The sequence below is a fragment of the Drosophila willistoni genome, chromosome 3R, assembly GCF_018902025.1.
Source record: "Drosophila willistoni isolate 14030-0811.24 chromosome 3R, UCI_dwil_1.1, whole genome shotgun sequence".
Classification (NCBI taxonomy): Eukaryota; Metazoa; Arthropoda; class Insecta; order Diptera; family Drosophilidae; genus Drosophila; species Drosophila willistoni.
In genome coordinates, this window is record NC_061086.1 from 12241723 (window position 1) to 12264389 (window position 22667).

Here is a 22667-nt window from a genome sequence, read left to right on the forward strand (position 1 = left end):
GGAAAAAATAAAGCACACGACGACGACGACGGCGAAGACGTAAGTTGAACCCCCCCAAAAACCCTTTTCTCTCAAGCTGCCAAATGCGAGCAAGCGTTGAGCTGTGAAAAGGAGCTGCGGCGGCAGTAAGAGGCAGCCAAGTGAAGTGGCATGTGGCGTTGGCGTCGTCAGGTTGCTGCTGCTCCTGCTATAGCAAAAATGCGTTCTACTTAATGTTGCATGCATTTATAGCAAATACATATTTCCCATGCCCATGCTTAGGTCCAAGAGAGCAGGCCCACGACCGCCTTTGCCTGCCCACAATTGCTAATGATGCAGCATCAGGAGCAGGGAATTGTGAGCTAGTGGAGCTTGGAGTGGAAACATTGCATAGGTCCCCAGACTGACTATATGGGGCGTCTGCTGCTACTTCGACTTCCACTTCTACTACTTGGCGCTCTTGTCATTAAGCTGCACAACATTTACAGTTCTTGCCCGTTGGCTGGGGATGGCTTACTGCTTTTCGATTTAACTGCTGATAGCTTTTGAAGTTAGACTAAGTTACGTAGTACACTTGGCGCACACTTATCTATCATTATCATCAGTACACACACACACAAACACACACACACACACACCATACGTTGTGGCAACTTTTCTATTACGCTGCAAACTGCACTTATCGTCGTCATCTGCAGCAGCAGCATCAACAGCAGTAGTGAAGACCGAATGCGTCCACTCTAATCACTATATGCATCAGCTTGATGGCATTAGTTGGACTGCTGGGGATGCTACTTGAGTTGTTGCTATCTCAGCTGATGATGATGATGAGGGACGACGATGACGATGACTATGACGACGTCGACGACGACATAGAATGGACTTGGTCTTGGCAGCTGTTGATTCTGTTACTTTGCCTTCTTCAGATTCTTCTTCTAAAATTTTTTTTCTTCTCTTTATTTTGTAGCCTTAATTTTTGTTTAATGCCAGTTTGTGTTGCCAAACGCCTGCGGCCTGTTTTTGTATAATTTTTGTTCTCTCTTTCAATTTTTTTTTTTGCTTTTTCTTTTAATTTTTTGTGTTATGAATTTGCTGGAAAATTGCAATTTTATAAGTAATTTCTTGTTGCCTCCCTTTTTTGCTAGTTGGACGGAGATGCTGGTGCTGTTGCTGCTGCTGCTGCCGTTATTAAAATAATTTAATTGCTTATTAAATCATTTTCTCATCTCCTCCTTTTCTTTTCTCTTTTTAGGTAAGTTTTTTTCTGTTTTCCTTCTGATTCAACCATTGAGGAACTGTGCCCTGGACTAATTAGTTTGTTTGGGGCGTTTGCCATTGCTATTGCTCTGGCCACGACGGTTGCTGCTGCACAGCTTTATTAACCGCGCTAGAGGTTGCAATCTGTGTGCGCTGTCAAATTAAATGAAATTTACACTTTACCGTTAAATTGCCAGGTACGTTAGAAAATTGCACAGACAACAACAAAGTTCATAAATTTTTACTACAGGTTTTTGTGTACATTTTAAAGTTGATAGCCAAGAGAGCTTCTACCTTTGAAATTGATCCCAAAAACTAACTCCTCCTGCATTGCAGCCTACCTGGACGACTGCATTTGCCCTAAAGCGAATGATTTTGACACAATTTTTGCAGAAATAATTTAGAGAGCAGGCGAAATTTGTATACACTTTCAAACCAAATGCAATTTTATACCATATTATTATGTGTCTTTTAAAAAAACCTAACAACTGATGAGTAATATTAAAGAAAATTGTTTAACCAAAGAGGACAGGAATCTAGTTGTATAGGCGTGGCTTTCTAAATATTCAAAAGTCCATATGTTTTGTTCCCAGAAAGCGAATCGCCTATATTTCATTTCAAGTTAGTTTTATGGCATAGATTTCTGCATTTCTATTCGTTTCTGTGGCAATGCATTATGCATTTCACTGAAAAATGGCGACCATCCCTTCCAGAGTTTCATATTTACCATGCCTCAATGCATTTTGCCACTCAAATAAGAGAAAAGCTACTATTTGGCTGCACTTTTTTGTTGTTGTTTTTTACCCCTTTTTTATGCAACTGGTTTGTATGCATAGAGCGAAATCGAAAAAGGCTTACAGCAAATATACAAAACAAAAAAAAAATGAAGTAAGTAAGTCGTCTCGCCGACTTAGGTATACCATACACCAGTAAAGCAAATATTTCAACTTTATTAAACAAATGCATTTTCACAGGCTTTTTACAAGCATATCTTAGTATCTCGCTCACTCAATCATACGAGCACCCTAGCGCCCCCACCAGCCAACGGCCAACTCCGGCCCTATGGAAAAACGTTTATATGCACAACTCGACTGTTTTTGGTCCGATTTTGATCAAATTTGGTATTTTGCTAGATATTAGTATTAAATTTAAGTGTGCCAAATTTGATTGCATAAGGTAAAAAAATACGGGAGATAATCAAGTTTTTCAAATTACGGGGGCGGAAAAGGGCGTGGCAAAATTTTTACACATACAAAATGTGTGCATTTACTAAGCGAATATACATACCAAATATGGTGTCGCTAGCTGTAATAGCTTTTGAGATAAACGCTTTTTTTAAATTGCGGGGGCGGAAAGGGGCGTGGCAAAAATTTGAAATAAACTTGATCACTCTACATACTACACGAGTCTACATACCAAATTTGGTGGCTCTAGCTCTTACAGTCTCCGAGATCTAGGTGTTCATACGGACGGACGGACAGACGGACAGACGGACGGACAGACCGACATGGCTAGATCGACTCGGTTGTTGATCCTGATCAAGAATATATATACTTTGTGGGGTCGGAGATGCTTCCTTCTGCCTGTTACATACATTTTGGCGACTTTAATATACCATTTCACCCTATGGGTGTATGGTATAAAAAGCAAAAAACAACCAGGCGAAAAAAAATTGCATGCAGATAAAAAAAAAATAGTTGAATAAACTTTGGTTTGGTTGTTTCCCTGTTCAGCCTTCAGGGTTCACAGGGAGGTTGTGCCACATAAAAAATCAAAAATATTAACAACATCAAAATTGTTGGCAATAGGAGCATTAGAGTTTTAAAAATGTTCGAACGACAAATACCCTTTAGTAGAAAATAGTTTCAAAGCTCAATGTAATGAATCTAAGGAGATAAAGACCTGACTCTATATAAGAAAATATATAACAGATAAATATATAAAAAGCACAAAATCGACTAAATTGAAGCAAGTTGAGTTAAAGAAATTCTTTCCAATTAAATAACTTGCATTACCATTTATAGTTTGTGCTGCTCTAAAAGTGATAATTCAGTTATATGTTCTCATCTATTCAAATAAACCACCTGGAAATGCTAGGCAAAAATGGCAAATGAAGTCCAAATATGATCAAAGGAAAAGCCTAAAAATTCAAAGTTAACTGAACTGAGGCCTGGACTTGAATCTGAACTAGAGCCGTGCCATGTTTTGTGTTGGTCCAACTGGTTCTGTGTTTCTTGCCATTGTCTTGGCCAATGCACTTGGCGTTGGTTTTGTGTAGTTTGTTTTTTTGGTTTGTCAGTTTTTGCCGGCTGCCTTTGACCACCAAATGGGATGGCGTGTTCGCAGGCTGCGTGCCCATGCTCTCTTTCTCTTTCTCTCTCTGCTCTCTGAATGCGGTCGGTTGTTTCATTGCATTTTTTTTTTATGTTTTGTTTTAACAACTTGTGGGCATTGTTGGTCTACATGTTGTACAATAGTTACATGCCTTTTACACATGTCCAGCTGACCCAATTCCTTGTTTTTTTATTTCTCCCATTTTTTGGTTGTGGTTTTTTGGTTTTTAGTTTGATGCAATTTTGCATTTTGTGCGTGTTGTAAACTTTTGCATATTTGGCATGTTGTTTTGTTCAAAATTTGATCAGTGCCGAAATTGAGTTTTACCATTTTATGCAATTTCAGAACAGAATTTCCAACCAAATACATAACAATAACCCAATCAAAATGATGATTTTTTTTTCCTCCTTTACGCTCTCTGCTTTGGCCTCTTCCTCTTGCTGGGTTTGTAGACCTAAATAAATAGAAGAAGTGTCAACAATATTTTGGGATATGTTCAAACTAAGTATTTGGGTAAATATTTTTTGGTTCAACTGATTTTTCGTCACATAAGCTGATGGCTGATGAAGGGGGGGTGAGAGGTTTGCTAATTTTCTGGGATTTCCAATAGCATGTAAATAAACAAATACAAGAAGAACAACAATGTAAAATGTTGACACAAAACATGCAGTTTTTGAGAGAAAATCCAAATGAGGAGCGAGTCAGAGTGAGAGGGGAAAGAACAACAACAACAACCACCAAGTGAAATTTGCTGCCCATTGACATTGCATGTTTTCATTAGAGCCCATATAGTCCCGGCGTTTATTAGTTTTTACACACCCTTCCCCCTACCCCCGCACAGTTCCATTGAATGTGGTGATTTTCTTTTGCTTTCCATTCCATCTGTCCAGCCATCAATACTTGTCGCTTAAAATCTCTCTGAGACTTTGCACCACCACCACTACTACCACCATTCTCACCACCACCACCACCCTGTCCATGACCATGGCCATGGTTGGGCCTTCATCAGTGAGCTTCATTTATTTTCTGTTTAACAGCATTTAGGGATTTTCCATGCATTTGTCTTATTGCTCGATTCCAGTTTTGCACGCACCCCAAAAAAAATCCAAAAAATAAAAGAGGGTTAATAATTTATTGTCTGCAATAGAATGTGTTTCTTTTCCCCTCTTCTCGCTCTCCATCTCTCTCTCTCTCTGTTTCTCTCACTTGTCAGTTAATGCCTTTCGAGTCCTTTTTAGGCCTCTAATAACATTGTGTTCGCTTGCCGATTTTGCTGATTTGTTTAAGGATTAATTTGATGTCAAAAGGCAGTTGTTTAATTCATTTTTAAAGCCAAAGCCCTCTTTTGTCTAAGAACTGACCAAGTCTATAGATTGCCCAGAAAACTTTTTCTTAACGAACCCAAAAAATTTTTTAAAAAAGAAAAATTTTACAAAAAAAAAAGAAAAACAATTTTAAAGAAACCCAAAAAGCAATTTCTATGCAGACCGCCCAAATACAATCACAACACACACACACCCAGAGAACCAGTAACCGTACCCAGTTGGTTGTATACGACTTTGGGATACCCTTTGGAAAGTAAATTTTGAATAACGTCTACAAATTGGAGCTTCTTTTTCATTTATATGGCATCAATAAAAGTATTTTTCCGTTTTTTCGTTGTCTTGCCAATTGATATCAAATAAATATAGTCTATATCTACCCAATGTGTATATAGTTCTAGATGAATTTGGCAATATGTACTTCATTGTTATTAATGTTGATGAATTTTGACTTTGATATGCTCATTTTTTTGGTCAGCGCAATAACTGCAGGGTATGTAAAGTCAATTTACAGCACGAGCCTCCAAGAAGCAACAAAAGGTATATGTATGTATGTATATGGAACCCAAGCCATGGCTCGGGCCAAGACGGCGGCAGTGTTGCCAATAAATCCGTAACGAATCCTTTTGCCAAAGTAGAAGCGGCAACGACATCGGTAACAACAACAACACGAAAGGATCTACGCTTCAGTGCATTTTTGATGGACGTATCCGAGCGTAGCATATTGATGGCAAGTTTTGCGCATTTTACGGATATTGCACAATTTTGTTTTTTTTTCTCTTTCTTTTTTGTTTGACTTTTGCTGTTCGGGCTCCTGTTAAAGAGGCAACTGGCAAAAATAATAGAATGAGGAAAAACGCAAAAAGAAATGATTAATTACCCCAAGCAATCGGACGGGGCGTGATTGTGAGAGAGAGTAAACGCAAAGCACTTTTAATTGGCTTTTGAGTCGATGGACTAATAAAGATAAATTGTTTTTTAAAAGCAAAAATGTTGACAATGCAGGAGCCAGTGCCAGATATACAAAAACGAAAAGTAAAAGAATAGGAAAAAAAAGGACACGCCGTTGTTGTCAACAGCCAGGATATGACAGTTTATCTATGTCAGCGCAGTGGTACGCACTCAATTGGAAGATTAAATGCAAGCTCTCACTCCACACGAAGTCTGGCCCATGATCCAGACACCTCCAATTTCTCTACCCCCGCCCCAAACCGTCCGTCGTAGTGTCTCTGGCCAGTCTGGCACTTGCATTTCCATTTGCCACCAGCTCCAGGGCCAGATCAGCCCCCACACACCACCTTTATATCCACTTTAATTTTATGTTTTGTGTTATTTGCCGCCCCAAAACATACATACAATGTGTTGCATTGTATTGCGGCAATATGTGTATCCCATCCATGCTTATGGGTTTCTTTTTTCGGGTGGCTACCGTAACGCGCCCCCCCTAGAACCCCTTTTTATATGTCTCACTCCCTCCACAAACGATTCAAATGCCGCTGCTCAACCATTTTTGCGTATGAATTGTAAAAACACCGCACACATATTTCACGTTATTGTTTGGTAAGGTTCTCATTCCTTCCCATTGCCATTGCCATTTCCATTTCCATTCCCAATGCCTGGTTCTGGCTGGCTAGCAGGTAACGCTGCAGCCTTTACCCTCCTTCGGTGCCTGTCCATTCAGTCTGTCTGTGCCATTCCAAGTCGTGCCATACATTTGATATATGTTTTGGTGTCGAGCATGAGTTAACTGTGTCACAGGCATCGTAAATTTTCGCCACATTGCTGTTGCTGCTGCAGGGACAGGACACAGGACACAGGGAGGGAAGGAGTCACACTAGAGACTATACATACATACATACGTATTTGGTAGGCAGGAGGGGAACAAACGAACCAACAGCATCGGGTTGGTTTGACTGAGTGCATTGAAATTGCTAGAAATAATCGTAAAATGATGAAGTCTTCTCGCAAGGACATTGCATACTACAGATGAACTCGTGCTGCCTTTCAAAAATAATGACTTATGTGTTTTTGGGCACATTTTTTGGGTGGCTTCATTAAATCAACAATTTATGAAGACGACGACGATTCAGCAGAAGTTATCTTTCTGTCTTTATTAACATGAGCCGCATGCTCGTCTTGTTAATGGTTTTGGCGAAAAAAAAACAAAAGAACCTCAAAATTGAGATTAACAGATCAGCATATTGATTAACTAACCAATTTAAAATTTATGAATTTTATGAATTATGTCAATTAACATTAACAAATTTATAGACATGGTTGACAGTAAATGTGTAGAAAAGAACGAAATTTGATGGGTAAAGATATTTCACACCAAATTTAAGAAGTTTTATTTTGAAATTAAAGCCAAAGAATCAAATTCACTATAAAATAGACAAATAAATCTGTTTGCAAGCACTAAAAGAAGTTCTACTTTTAATTTTTTCTTTAAAGGAAAGGAAATTTCTTTTATTTATTACTGAATAAAGGATCAGTAATAGCAGTAGAAATTCTTCTATGTAATTGCTGGGGAAAAGAGGTCAAAGATAGACAAAATTTAATTAGGTTATTAATGAACAGGCGCTTTCACATTCCCATCATCTATTGCTTACCTAATTTTGTTGTAAACTTGTTGTTAGTTTTTTGTTTTTATGGTTTTACGGACAGCTCATGTGTTGATTAATGTCTCTACTTCGACTAACCACACAAATGAAGAGCCCAAATAACACAAGTGCTAGAAAATATATTAAAGGACTAATTAGCAGCAGCAATTAGACTTTGAAGTGGCTGCCAACAATGCAACTGTCAAACCAAGCGGATATAAGGAGAGTATATGTATATGTGTGTGTCATGAAAAATGATACACAAAATTCACTCAATGTACACACACACATAAAGTAGGAAGAATTGTGGAAAGAGGATATTTGGCGAGGTAGGGGCAGCTGCGAGACTGCCAGGCAGCCAGTCAGCCAGCCCGAGAGCCTTGTCTGCCTTATGCCTTTTGGGCCCTTTTGTTTTATGCCGCCGCTGGCCTTTGTTTTGTCGGTTCTGTCTGTCAGTTGATAGCGATATATATAAATGTATGAGTATAAGTATGAGTGTGTGTGTGTATTTTTGGCTGGGGCAAGTATAGAGTATAATTTCGTTTAATATTGTTCATTTTAGTTGTGTAATTGTGCGACGTTTCTTGTCCTCATCCTCATCGTCAACCTTCTCTCATTGCCGTTGTCATTTGATGTCGTTCGTCCTGTGTGTGTGTGTGCTGCTGCTGCTTCACTTTCCTTTTTCAATTTTTCATTTCAACTGAAATTTCATTGTCTCAAGTCAGGGGGGGATCAGTTTACATAGCCAGGGACCAGCCAGGGCCAGCCAGAGAGACGAACGACAAGGTTCCGCCTTGAGGGCCCTATGGCTCTCGGCTCTGGGCAACAGTCGCGTGGGTATTCAACACATTTTGGTTCATTTTCTGCCTACCTACATACATACAGACATACTATACATACCTTAAAGAGTGCCTTGTCCTTCTTATGCCTTCTTGCCTGTGAGATCGCCGCTGTCATATTGTTTGAATTGAGAACCTAGGCAGCAGCGCCACATTTTGACATGACATTCTCAAAGTTCTTTATCTGATCGGACGTCGCGTTGCGTTCGCAGTCATTTGGAAAATTTTCGTAGCTCCTTTTTTTTTTCTTTTTTGAAATATTGTATTGTAATTTTCATTAATGTTTGGCTTGGAGTTCTCTTCTTTTAGTTTTATGGCATCTGCGCTGGCACACCAAGATATATATGTATATAAATACGTATAAAAATAATTCTAGACGACAACAATATTGATGGCGACCGGCTAATCAGAATGATGAAATTTCAGTTTTTTATTTTTTCATCTTTGTTTTGTTCGTTTTTTATTTGAATTTTGTTGGTTTGGGGTTTGCTTTTTTTTTTAGAATTTAGAAATTTGAGTCATTTTGTTGATGGGTTTTTAGGGTAATGGACATTGACACTGATTGGAATATTTTAGATTTTCTAAAAGATTGTGACAGCCCAGGGCAACGAATAGCAAAGGTGTTTAGTTGAGGAAAGGGCAGGCAACATCATTCCTAAGATATCATTATTGATATGTATGTTTGACAAATTGCAATTCATTATATAGAGTCTTATTAAGATTTAGATTAAAAAATATTTGAAACTATGAACTTTGATCCGCTTTTTGGTTGCGATCCATCCTAGCTGTGCCTCTATGGGTTAGAAATTTGTTAGATCATCGTGTTCTTATTAACGATCTCTTCAATGATCAAGGCCAATATCATAACGCCTCTTTTTTGTCATCGTCACGCCTTCCATTCAGATTGTGTGTGTGTATGTATGTACTTTCAATTGAATCATGTTCGAATGTTTATGGATGCCGTGTTTCATGCTCCCCACTGATGCGAGCTTTTTTTCCTTTTCATTTTAAATGTTTTTGTTGGTTTTCTTGTTTTTGGTTTTTGTTTTTTTGGTGATCTCAACTAACTGCCAATCTCCCGTGGCGCAGTAGTGCGACGACCACAAACACGCACTTTGAAAATCATTAATCAAGACCCACTTAAATTTAAAACGCTTACGAATTGTATCGCCTTGCACGATTTTCAACGATAACGATTTCAGTATTATTTATTATTTTTTATTAATATTAATACAATGCCGTTTGTATTTACCGTTCCCATAAATTTACAATAACAAAAAATAAACTCTCACACGCATGCGCCGCCTCCTGTGACACAATGCGAACAAAACTTCCGATGAAATCTCAATAATAAATGAATAAGAGACTGAAGCCCCACAGGAAGAGTAAACGAGATGGAGTGTCCCCATCCGTAGATCCAGATCTCTTCCCCCACACACACACACACACAAATCGGCATGTAAATTTTTGTCGCTTCTCTGGAATTGATTTATATCTGCAGCATCGTCGGCAGCGGCGGCAACTTGGCGTACTTCACTCTACTTTATTATTCATTGGAAACACAAGTCGAATGGGCGCGAGATGATGATGATGATGATGACGATGATGTCGAGATGATAATGATGATGTCGATGGTGGAGGAGGAAGACGGCCCTAGTAGTACTGTGTGCAGTCAGTAAAATTAAACAGAAAAGAAAAACGCAGCCGCCATAAAACTGAGGCAAAATCAAAGCCAAAGAGCTTTGAATTTCAATTAATTTGACTGAATGGCTGACTGACTGATGGACTTGAGGACTGATGGCTTAGCTCTGGCTCTGGCTCTGGCTCTCAGGGTCTGCTGCGACCAAAGTTACTCGTAAATGTGGGCATTTTCAGTTTTATGGGTTAATTGCCATTGTTTGGCAATCAAAGCCAAATGCCAAAAAGCCAAAAGAGAGTGAGAGGGAGAAAAAAAAAATAAAGAAACGAAAAAACATTTTTAAGACCTTTCCTGTCGTAATTCATATTGGCAGTAGACAAGGAAATTGTTAAAGAGCCAATCAAATGAAATTCAAAAGAACCTAAAGGACTACAACGACAATATGACAATACATTGAGAAAATGTTAAATTGGATATTAATCAATGGAAATGCTCAGTTAAATTGAATGCCAAATTAATATTTATGGGCACGTTGTGTTGTTGTTGTTCTTCTTGGGTTGTGTTGGCCCATCTGAAGCTTAATTAATGAATGAAAATTCTCAAACAGTCACTCAATATACATATTTCAATATGAAATTGTATGTATTTCAGAAGGGAATTAAAAAAAATAAAAGAACGGCATTAAAACAATGCCAAAAGTTAATGGACCACAAATATGCGTTTCGTGTTCGATATATTTTTTTTTTTTTGTTTAATTTTTTTCCTCTTCTTACATTTTTCGTCTGTCATTTGAAAGCTGGCAACGGGGAACATCAGCGATGTCATGAAAGGCAATAATGCAATTATTTTATCACACACCGAGGATGCGTTTTTTAAAGCGTAATAATCATAATAATAATAGTTTCGAGTTGTAATAATAATAATAATAAAATTGTGAAAATAGCCATAAGCCATCATCAGCCAGCCAGCCATTCAACCAACCTACTCACTCGCTTTCCTGCCTGACTGACTGACTGACTGGCCGAGTAAATTGCTGTCTGTTCGTCTGTATGAAAATTATACCATACATACATTACGTAGTACATACTTATGTACATACGTTTATGCATACATATGTATGTACCTATATGTATGTATATAAAGGCGTTTATACACAGTAAAAATTGAATTTAAGCCCCATTTTAATTTCTTAGCAGTACAATTAATAGAATAGGACTTTAGTACTGCATTAAAACGAAATAAAATTGTTTTTATTCTTTAAACATTCCCAGATAATCATAATTAACTCGAATCTAAACTTTTAAAGATACTTGTGGGAGCCTTTTCTACTATCTTAGTCAATTATATTCGATTGATTTGTCTTGATTATTTTGTTTTATTTCAATCTTGTATCTTGTATTGATTGTTAAGTTTCTCTCATGTGCCCATTTGATTTGAGCTTAAACTTGGCAAACAGACAATAATTAATCAAACTTTATTGGTGAAATACTAAACAAATTGATCTTTTAAAAGATCCGTTTACTTTTATGATCCTTTCATTTTCCCCAATAGTAATTATTGTCCTCTTGGCCAATTGAGATAGACAATAATCCAAATTTATTGATGAAATACTAAATTAATTGTTTTTTAAAGAGATCCTTTTGTATCAAAGGATTCGCTTAAACTTATTTTGGATTTTGCGCAGTGTAGACATGAACGTTTATATGGATAGCTGCATTTAAGTAATTGTTGCAACTGATGACAACGTCGCATTTTGGCTCGCTTGCCTGTCACTTGCATTGACAATATGCGAGAAAAATAACGAGAGAGAGAGAGAGGGAGAGGAGGGAGATGCATGCAGACAGCAGCAACTGCAGCAACAGCAGCAGTAAAAACAGAAGGGAGCCAGCAGATCGAGGGAATTCTCATATATAATATAAACTGCTGCTGTAGCAGCAACGGCGACAAATTGAAGTACGCTTAACTGAGCGAGAGGAAGAGAGTTAAGACCCCATAAAATATGCAACTGCAACAACAAGAACAGCAGCAACATCATCGTCAGAGGCAGAGGCAAGCAAGCGGCAACCCCCTGCCAATAAAATTTTATTAAACGCCATAAAAATATTTATGAAATTGTTGTTGGCGCAAAGAGTCGTGTTTATTGTTTGCCCGTTTGTGCATTTAAAAAAAAAATAATGCGAAAATTATACAAAATATGCAAATGATAATGCAATTTATTTCGAGATAGTTTAAAACGGAAATGACCAAAAGATCGTTTAGATAAAGTACACAGATTTCATTTAAAAACCACAATTAATATGTTATAATCATGCCATAATAGATTTAACAATTTAAAATGTTAAATGACTTAATGAAATCGTGGGAATAGACTGTACTTAACTATGCGACTTGAGGTAGGATAAAAAACTAACAAACTAAGTGTATTAATGTTCAATAAATGTAGGTACTTAACAAATTTAATAAAAAATGTACATTTGAAAGTGAATTATTCATCCATTAATACACAAAGAGCAAGTTATTTCATCTTTGAAATTGGAATACCATTACATCCCCCACCATTGGTTTTGATGTTGGCTAAATTGAATTTTCTGTTGCCGAAATCAAAGTAAGCTAACCTCCAATTTGGCTATGACCATTTTACGATTGCAACTGGCTCACGCTTCATTGCATTCCGGGCAATAAGTAAGAAGGGTCGTCGTCGGCGTCTCTACTGCATATATTCATGTTACGGCTTTGACAGTTGAACGCATTTTTGACACAAATACAGAATAAGCGAGATATGAGGAAGGAAGCGGTTGCGACAGAGGGAAAGAAAATTGCGTGAGTGTTGCACGTGTCGTGTTGTTGGGCGTTGTCAATGGCAACACCAACGACAGCAATCTAAAAGCCTGAACTCAGCATGAGACCAGCAGCAGCAATGCGGCGGCAGCATCAACCAGAATCAAAGTCAGAGCCAGGACCAGGACCTGGACCTAAACCTGCAGTCAGCCGGAGTCAGAGTCAGAGAATCGAGAAACCGGAGTCAACAGCTCTCGGCAGCAAAAATTTCACACTTGCACAGCACAGAGAGGTAAAGAGAGATGGAGGCAGTCCAACAGTCCGTGTTGTCGTTGTCGGTGCCTGCAATTCAATACTCGCACGCAATTTGAATTGACTAATCCAAAAAGCATTTCTGACACTTGCTGCCTTCCGCACTCTGCGCATCTCGCCTTGTTGCCCTCTCTTTACTTTTTCACTCAATCTCTCGCCTGTTACTAATGACTTGGCACTTCTCGGAGGACAGAAGGACAAGAGGACAGGCAGGCAGGCAGGCGGACAGGCTGGCAGGCAACTGCCAACTGACAACCTGTGCGTTACGGGCCCCGCCTTATTGCCAGCTTTGCTGTCAGGCATTTGTCATATTTCTGTCAAATAAGCGCTTTTAATATTGATAGCTGTTGCTGCTGCTGCTGCTGCCGATGCTGCCGCTGTTGCCACTATTACTACTACTACTACTACTACTACTACAGCGACTGTCAACAGGATGTTGGCTTCAGCGCGTTTCGAAGCTTGAACGAACGCTGTGTGCAATCAGGCGTTTTATGTGAGCAGCTTAATGTGAATTTATTGCATTTTGCCGACCAACAACCGCCCTTCTTTATACCTAATGAGACCCCAAGTAAGAGAACTTATAGGAAACACACACACACACACACCAACCAAATCAAATCAATAATTTCCATTGATGAAGCCCCACAAAAAATTTGGATCAAAATCAATGCTACATTTTGGCCCCTCATACCCTCATATACATACATTCGATGATGATTTGATGATTCGATGTATGACGCTTGCTTAAGCTGCCAAATATTATGAGGGCATATCACACCAAAACATTTTTCATTGTTGTTTTTTTTTTTTGTTCGAGACAATGGATGAATGGGCCGGGTCGGGTTGGTCTTGTTGGTCGTTCGATCATATCGATGGGTTATGCTCGTTCTTCTCTCATTATTATGACGATAATGATGCGTCTGATGATGATTGTGATGATGATGATTTATAAGCGTCTGTTAGGCAAACTGTAGCGCCATTTGTTTGCATAACCAACAAACCATACAAATGTTAAATTATCAGACATTAAACATTTAAGCAGAAAACATGCTTAAAACTCTCTCCTTTAACCTATTGTTGCTGAAGCCACCTGCGCTCTAGCTCTGATGTGTGCGGGCCACCCGCTGCGTTTTAGCCAAGCTTAAATATGCCCCACAAAAAAAAAAAACAAAAACCCAAGAAAAATTGATATAAATAAATGTGTGGTATATAAGTAGATATTTGTATGTACAGCCTGGAGCATTGCCCATATATATTGGCTCAAAAATGCAAAATGCCAAAAGGTCGTCGGCCCAGCATGTAGCATTTTGACAGTGTGAGCGAGAGACAGTTGAAAATTGTGCAATACCCAACTTGGGCTTGGCTGTGAGAGCATTTTCTAGTTAAAAATTCAGGTGAAACTAAATGATACAATGACCTATCAAAAAGAAATATCGTCAATCAGATTGACTTCAATTTCAATTAATGCCAATTGAGAACAAAATTTATAAATAAAATCCAAAGAAAGAATATTTGTGTGGCCTGTTAATTGGATGCTAATAGAAAGATTGATAACAGATAATGAATATTGATATTTTGCCACTCGTTTGATGGTTACCATAGAAGAAAATGCAATACAACTTACCAAGTTCGGTTAGTTAGTTGCCTTTAATTTAATTGGCAGTATTGTATATACATTTTTACTGTTTTAACAATTTCTATGAATATGCCTTTCATTGGCCATTACAAAACTAGACACGAACACGATTTAAAATATCTTTTCTCTTGTCACTTAAGCGATTTATTGCAATGCTGCAATAAATTGAGGTCAGAGTTGTTTGTTTGGCTCAAAAATAGCCAAATATATATGTATGCATGGATGTATGTATGTATTGATATTTGGAAATTTGATATAATGCAATTAATTGCTAATTGTTATTGGCCCAAAAATGTGTTGTGCACATGTCCAATATATGCATTAGCCAGCAATGATATCCATTTTGCTTTTTGCAATCAAAGTGGCTTGTACTGTTTGCCAATTAGAATGCCTTTAGAATTTATTTAACAATTGTGGTTTAATTAGAGTCATGTGAACAAAACTAGCAGACAGATTTATTTTTATGTGTCTTGTAGTCAAAATGTTGCTGATAAATTCAGAGGATAGAATGGATTGAACTTATGTCAGGCCAGGGCACACCTCCAACCTAAAAAGAGGCCTACATACATAGTTAGTTTGACATTTAATTTGAATTGTAATTAATTTATTGAATACTCGCTCGTCGTTGGCTTCAATGCTTTCAATTTCAACCCATACCCATGTGTGTTTATGTGTGTGTGTGTGTGCCCTGAGGTTGTAAAATTTTAATGTCCATTTCATTATCTTGACTTGAAAATCTAATTACCAAAAGTGTAGACTGCTGCAAAGTCTCGAGACTCTGTGGACTCTGTAGGTGAGCTGTGTTGACTGTTGATGGTGGTGCTATTTGCTTTTGAGGTGACAGTAGTCAGTGAGGCAGCAGCAGCAGCAATATGTGACCTAAACCTCACCGACTTACCACTTGCCACTTGCAGCTGACGGCAACTTTGCTCAATTAAAGAGCCAGCAAGGCAACACATAAAGAACCCAAAAAGGTAACCGCGACTTGGCCTTTATTATTATCTTGATGAGCGCCCAAACTATTTTACGAGCTCAACAACAAGTTAATTAGCCATTGGTATTAATGCCCCCTCAGCGGGCACATACGGCAGCAGCAGAAGAAGCAGCGGCAACGTCAGTTGGCTAAAATAGAAATTCCATTTTTTTTTTTCAAATGTGTTTTTACCTGTACCTACATACATATATTGTTTTTTGTCCTGCTGCTGTGCTCCCCAGTTGTCTTTATTATCTTGCTCATTATGATTTTATTTGCCTTGTGATTCTTCTTAATTATAATTTCCATTGGCAAATATTGCGTGCCTCTCTTCCTTCCGGCTGTTGTGTTCAATTGTTTGATATAATCAAGTGCGTATAACGAGGGAATTAGAATTAGCCATGTTAATTACCGCTGACCAGCGCTGAGCAGCAGCGGCAGCAGCAGCAGCGTGTGAACAAATTTTTGTCATTTCCTTTTCACTGTGCACCTGTGCGCTTGGCAAAGTCGAAAAATGATAAATGAATTGCAAGATAAAAAACGTAAAGTAAATGGCTAAGACGCTGTGCAAATAATTTTAATTAAATGCCAATTGCCTTCATACGCCATGTGTGCGAGCGAGCCACACAGATGGCAGATAAAGTGCCAGCTGACAGCTGTTGGCGTGTTGCAATAACCGAGAGCCAAATAGCGACACCAGCAACAACACGACCAAATCACAATCGTAATTTGCTTGCCCGTCATTTATTGACGCTCAATTTGATTTGGCTGGCTGAATGGTTTTACTGCCGCCTCAATGATTGTCCACCTCTCACCAAATTGTTGCCACAACTTTTTGGCTAAGGCCAAGAGTCAACACGATCGGCCTTTATATAATAACCGCTAAAGACAAAAACAAAAAAAACAGAAATAATAAAAAATGAAAAGGAAAAAAGAAGGTGTGCAGGGCAACGTTTGTGTTCGTTCTCAAATTGTGTTCAAATGACACCGTTTAAAACAAACGACGCGCCATAAACAAATTAAACTTGTCCAACAACAACAACAACAAAAACAACATCGACGAACAAAAAAACACAAATCGAAAATGTTTAAACTTAATGCGTTCCGACAACGCCCACGAAATCTCTTGAATTTGAAATGAAGGCAACAACTGCAAAAGCAACAAAAGTCAACAAATTATCATCATCATTGTTGTTGTTGAAGTTCAAGTTGTTGTTGTTGTTGTTGTTGTGGTCGCTGTCAAATGATGTTGCATTAAATTGTTGCCCCTGCTGCGCGTTTGCTGTGTTGGCGTAAAAACAAACTTTGACCCCAAAAGAAAAAAAAACGAAAGAAAAATTCAAAACCAATAGATTTATAAGTGAAAGGGTTTCTATTTTGGATTTCATCCATTGCTTCATTACTATTTGTTCGCACGGAAATGTGCCAAGAAGGGAAAAGGGGGACGCTTGTCATGTGTCTTCCTTGTGGCATTTGCTGCACTGCACATGGTTTAATATAAAGGTGCGCCTGAAGTGGTTAACCCAAATCACATAGATTTTTTGAGAGCTTTCCAACACACACACACACACATAATTTGGATAAATCAAAATATGAAATTGCCCAAAAATCGTGTATAATAAAACGATATATCAATAAATTACTCATAAAAAACCTTTGGCAACCTTTAATGTCTATTTCAGTTATTATTTTTTTGAGAGTAGCAATCAAATAAATGCAATTTTTTCTATAAAATGTGCTATATAAGGTAACTAACTACCTTAAACGAAATTATTACATTTAGAGCAAAGTCATGTCATGAATTGAAGCAATTTTGATTATTTTTCAAAATTGATAACTAATAAATAGGTTATCATAAAAGAAGATTTTTTAGACTCCATGTTATAAGACATGGTTTTTTTCTTAAGCCATTAGTTCTTACAATTTTTGTTATTACTTTTCGATTTATAAGTATAAAAGAGTTTTCATTAAGAAGGGTTTCTTACTAATTCTTCTGTTGTATAATTTGATGTCTAAATTATTATTTAATTCAGCTTTTAAATGCAAATGCAATTGCTTTGCACTAGCTAGTTAAATCACTTTCTCTAACCACTCGTATTTAACAAAAAGATGCACCCTTCAGTGGAGAGAAAAAAAGCTCCATTCATTGACAGTTTTATTGGTGAATAATTGCTAATCATTAAACCATTTTGTACGGCATTTGTTCAAGACCATCCAAATGATTGATCTATTCAATATCAAAATGAAAATGAAACAAAACAGCTGCCAGTCAGACAATAGACAACGGACAATCAGACAATGGACAGTAGACAGAAGCGGCAACAGCAAATGAAGAAGTGAAGAGAGAAAAAAAAAATCAGCTTAGTCACACGGCTGGCAGGCCAAATAGACAGACAGACGGGCAGGCGGGCAGTCAGTCAGCACAAAGCACATAAATTATATGAAATAGTCGTAGATGGATAGATGGGAGGCGGGTGGGGCTGAGGATGGCTGTTGGAGGTATGACGAGGGCGAGGCTAAGGCATTTTCAATGATTTCGTTCGACTAACCAATCAAGCAACCACTAAAATAATCCATTAAAGATAAACTAAAAGCAAACACTAAACTTTTGTGCTAAGCCAAGGAAAAACCGCAGCGCGAGAGAAACGCGAACGCGAAGACAAACGCGGAAGGCAGGCAGCACCCACAAGCTGATAATCAATCATTTATCAATGAGGAAAAGCAACGCTATATGCCACACGCCCATAAACTGCACGGTGCACTGTTATGTTCCCCATGCATCAATGCATGTGTATGAGTGGGTGGGTGTGTGTGTGTGTGTGTGTATTTGTGTATAGAAGCTTTTAGTTTGCGTTTAACGCCTCATAGATTCTCTAAAGCGTCAAGTCAAATGATGAGAGAGAAGGGGTCGCTGGGGTACTGTAGAAGGCGGCTCCCACATGGGAACACTTCAAAGATGTCTATGATAAAGTGATATGAATGCTTTCATGTGTGTGTGTGTGTGTGCGTGCACGCATTATCCGCTTTTCGGCAAACCGCAAACCCTTACCTACTACCCCCTATGATAAGGAATTTCCCCATTTGCCCACCCTCTCCCTGTTACTCAGCCAGTTGGTCTATTGATGAGAACTAGGAATGTGAATGTGCGTGTGTGTGTGTGTGTGTGTGTGTGAGCAACCGCAGTAGCTGCTGTTGGGTTTAATTAATTTTCTAGCATTTTGAATTTGATTTGAATCTTGACTGAGTTGCACTCGGGGCCCCGCGGGTTTGTTTTCTCCATTCACATTCACACATTGATTTGTTCAGATACTGATTTTAGATTCAAATCCGAGAATTATTCTGTGTGGGAACAACTTTTCTGTTTGCCCTATGCGGGTGGGTGATGAAATGGTTTTGCTTTTTTCTTAACAATTGAAATTTATGCAATGTTCAATTATTTAAAATATACATTTTCACTGACTTATTCTTCATTATCTCTTTTCTCTTGTGTATTTTCAGAATGCTGCCAGTTGCCGACCTGAGAGGAACAACAATGCGAAGGAGCAGCGGCGTGTAGAGGATTGGCCGCTTAAAAATGAAACGTTATAAATTTTTACGAGTGTACATCGTTACGCACTGGCATTGAATTTTTACGAGTGTATATAATACCATACGCTTCGGAAAAGAAAGGCAGTTTAAAACAATAAAGAGAAAAATACAAAACAAACTGAAAAAAAGGAAAAGACAGTAGAGAGAGAGAGAGAAAAGACAGAGCTTAAACACCGACGACGACTAGAGGAAATTGCAAAGGGTGGAGGAGCACACTAGTAGCAGCTTGGGCAAACGTTCTAAACACGTGACGCTACCCCCATTCCGTTTCTTGGTAATCGACGCCATTTTGTAACGGTAATTGGCCTTGCACACGTGAACAAGTGAATAAGAGTGGGCACGCCCCTACATCGTCCCCCCCCCGCACAGCCTGAAAGTTAACCAATCATAACGATGGCCGTTAGCAACATTGTCTGTGAATGGCTTCGTGCCTTGGGCTTGGCACAATATGCCGAAAGTTTTCTTGACAATGGCTATGATGATTTGGAGATATGCAAACAGGTCGGTGATCCTGATCTGGATGCCATTGGTGTGGAGAATCCTGCCCATCGACATAAGCTCTTGAAAAGCATACGTTCGCTAAGAGAGAAGGGTGCTGCCTCTGTATACTTTATGTTAAACGATCCAAACTCATTGTCCGGGAGCATGGAAATACTTTGTGAAACGCCGCCCAGCAATGAGCTGGAGTTAGTGCTGCGCGAACAGCTGGAGACGGATGGAGTGCGATTGACAGCGCATCCATATTCAACACCGGTAAGTCCATGTCACTTTATACACACTTGTATACACTCTGAAGTAGATGATTTTGATTGGGTGTTGTTAACCAAACCGAAAGATTTAATGAGTACCAGTGTCACCCGCTGTGATTGTAATTTGCACTGATTGGGATTGAGAATGGGAATGGGAATGGGGGGAATTCGAAAGGCAGAAGAAGATTGGGGCCAAAATCATGGTAGAGAATGCCATTAGCAGATATTTTTAAAGCAATCTTAACTTTCATTAAACGTATTTCAACACTCACTTCAACACACACACACATTCACACACTTGCCAACAGAGACAAGTTTCCAAGTTTAGCAAGCTTTTTATTACAAAATCCAATTGCAAACAAAACTAAAATTGCACTCGCATTCTCTCATTCTTAACACTCGGCTGCTGCAATTCATCCCAAAGCAGCCACCCACAACACAAAACGGGGAGAAGACTCAGGAGCTGCTCCTTGCCTCTCGTCGCATTCAATGTCAGTTTACATACTTAAATTAAAATTCTCGACATGCGAGGCACACACATAGTTAAAACGAAAAGGGAGAGAAAGATAGAGAGAGAGAGAGTGAGAGGGGGGGAGATAAAGCAAGGGCATTAGGGGAGATAAAGGGGCAAAGGACAGACCGACCATTGCCAAATGTCAACCCCGGTCCACACACTTGACAGTAAAATGGAGTACATTTAAACGGCGGCAGCTTCAACTCCCAACGCCAACTCCAACTCCAGCTCCAACTCCTTATTCCAAATTCAGCTCCAACTCTCCAAACTGCAAAAACTCTTTTGACCACTGGCCAAACGGCTTTTATATATGAGGAGATAGAGTATATAGCAGCTTTTGGGGCTTTGGCTTTAGCTTTGGTGCCGTCTCGAGTGTCACGTTGCTGCCGGGCTTCCATTGTTCCAGCACCCCAGCACCAAGTGCCCAGTGTGTTTGGTGTTCAGAGAGTTCTCTCCCAGGTAGGCGACATATCATGTGCCATTATGCATGTGAGTGACGGTGTGTGTGTGTGTGTTTTAGTGTGTGTTTGTTACCAAAAGGCACCGACGCCTCATGCCTGGTTCCGGCTCGCAATTCCTGCAAATCCACTCGAGCAACGAGCAGCATTTAAAAAGAATGCCTTTGCCTTTTGCCTTGCCCTCTGCCATCTCTGCGCATCTTTTGCAGCTTCAGTGTAATTAAAATAATGCCAAAGAGCAGACAAGCTACCCGAAATGCAAAAAAAAAAGAATACAAAAAACCCAAAGAAGACATGAAAAACTGGCTACATTTGATGGACAACAAACAACCAACCAAGGGAAAGAGAAAGATGAAGGCAAAGAGTGGCAGAGCATCAGGCTTAAAGCTTGCGTTGATTTATTATGCAAAAATATTTCGCAGCTAAAATTATTACTAAAAACCAAAGTAGAAGACGAAGAACCCAACCCAAGTGACCCAAAGGAATTTAGCACATCAATTCAGCAAAATGTGATTTATATATGGAGACAGGATTCGGGCCGTAAGCAACACAACATTGGAGGATCAACAGCATCCTGTCCAACTTCGTTGGCGGCAAAGCACGAGGGTTGAGCACAAATCACGTCATTGAGTTGTTTTCATCAAAAGGGCAAGCATCGAGACGAAAAAAAAAGACGACACAGAATCTTAGGAAGGGTTAGGGAAACTGTTTCCCCATATGCTTCTTGATGATGATGATGAGAATGACGAGATGATGCAGTCTTCTGGCTGTCTGCCTTACTCACTCACTTCCCTCACAGACTCACTCACTCACTCGCTCATTCATTCATTCATTCGCATTGCCCTGTCCGCACTCCTTCCTTCGTTTACTGGTCTCTGCGTACGTTTTGTGTATTTTTATCCGAAAAACTATCTTGGCTGCCGACTGACGACGACTTCTTGCAGTTTTGTATCGCTTGCGTATCGCTTGGCATACAATTTTTATTTATTACTCATTCAGCTGCAAAATTGTTCCTTAATTGCCCATATCAGCTGAGAAATGAAATTTATTACCTGGCGTGTGTATATCGCCAGTCGCAGCCCAATGGCCAGCGCTCCAGTGCCAAAGAGCCAACGGACAACGAGGAATGGACTTACGGACGAGTCCTAAAACTTTTGCTGCCGCATCATTATCAGTTCTGCAGTCCGTCCGCAAGTCGTATACTCTCCGTCGGCAGTTGGCAGTTTGAGTCTTACTGTCTTGCCAGGCAGCCAGCCAGCCAACCAGCCAGACAACCGGCCAGCCAGCTAGCTAGCAGTTCTTTTCATGCCTTTCATCCCACTCTTCTTGATGTCGGCAGTCCCCTCTAGCATCTCGACATCATTAGTTTTGTGCGCCGTGCCGACAACGTTTTGTATATTTACTTAATATTGCAATGGTCTGTGAGCGAGTGTCCAGCATCGAACGAACGTATCCATGATGCTGCCATTTATCTCCGCCTGTATATGTATGTGTCTGTATAGTCCGCGGAACGTTGGACACACACACACACATACAAGAGCAAACTTCTGTGATTTCTGATTTCTTATGCCAATTTACTGTGAGACTTCATCGTTGTTGTTATTGTTGTTGTTGTTGTTGCTGCTGTTGCCGTTGCTCCACATAGCCGGCTCATCCGTTGTGGCTGGCCTCATCATCATCATCAACTTT

At 39.2% G+C, this 22667-nt stretch overlaps 1 protein-coding gene across 6 annotated transcripts in view; it reads left to right on the forward strand.

The window, feature by feature from the left end:
• LOC6650487 (homeotic protein female sterile) overlaps positions 1-22667 on the forward strand; it is a 161564-nt gene that overhangs the window by 24848 nt on the left and 114049 nt on the right. For all 6 annotated transcript variants that reach the window (XM_047011617.1, XM_047011618.1, XM_047011603.1 and 3 more), the window contains exon 2: positions 19168-20010. In XM_047011617.1, the coding sequence (XP_046867573.1) occupies positions 19651-20010 (360 nt within the window). In that variant the 5' untranslated portion in view covers positions 19168-19650. The remainder of the gene's footprint in view (positions 1-19167; positions 20011-22667) is intronic.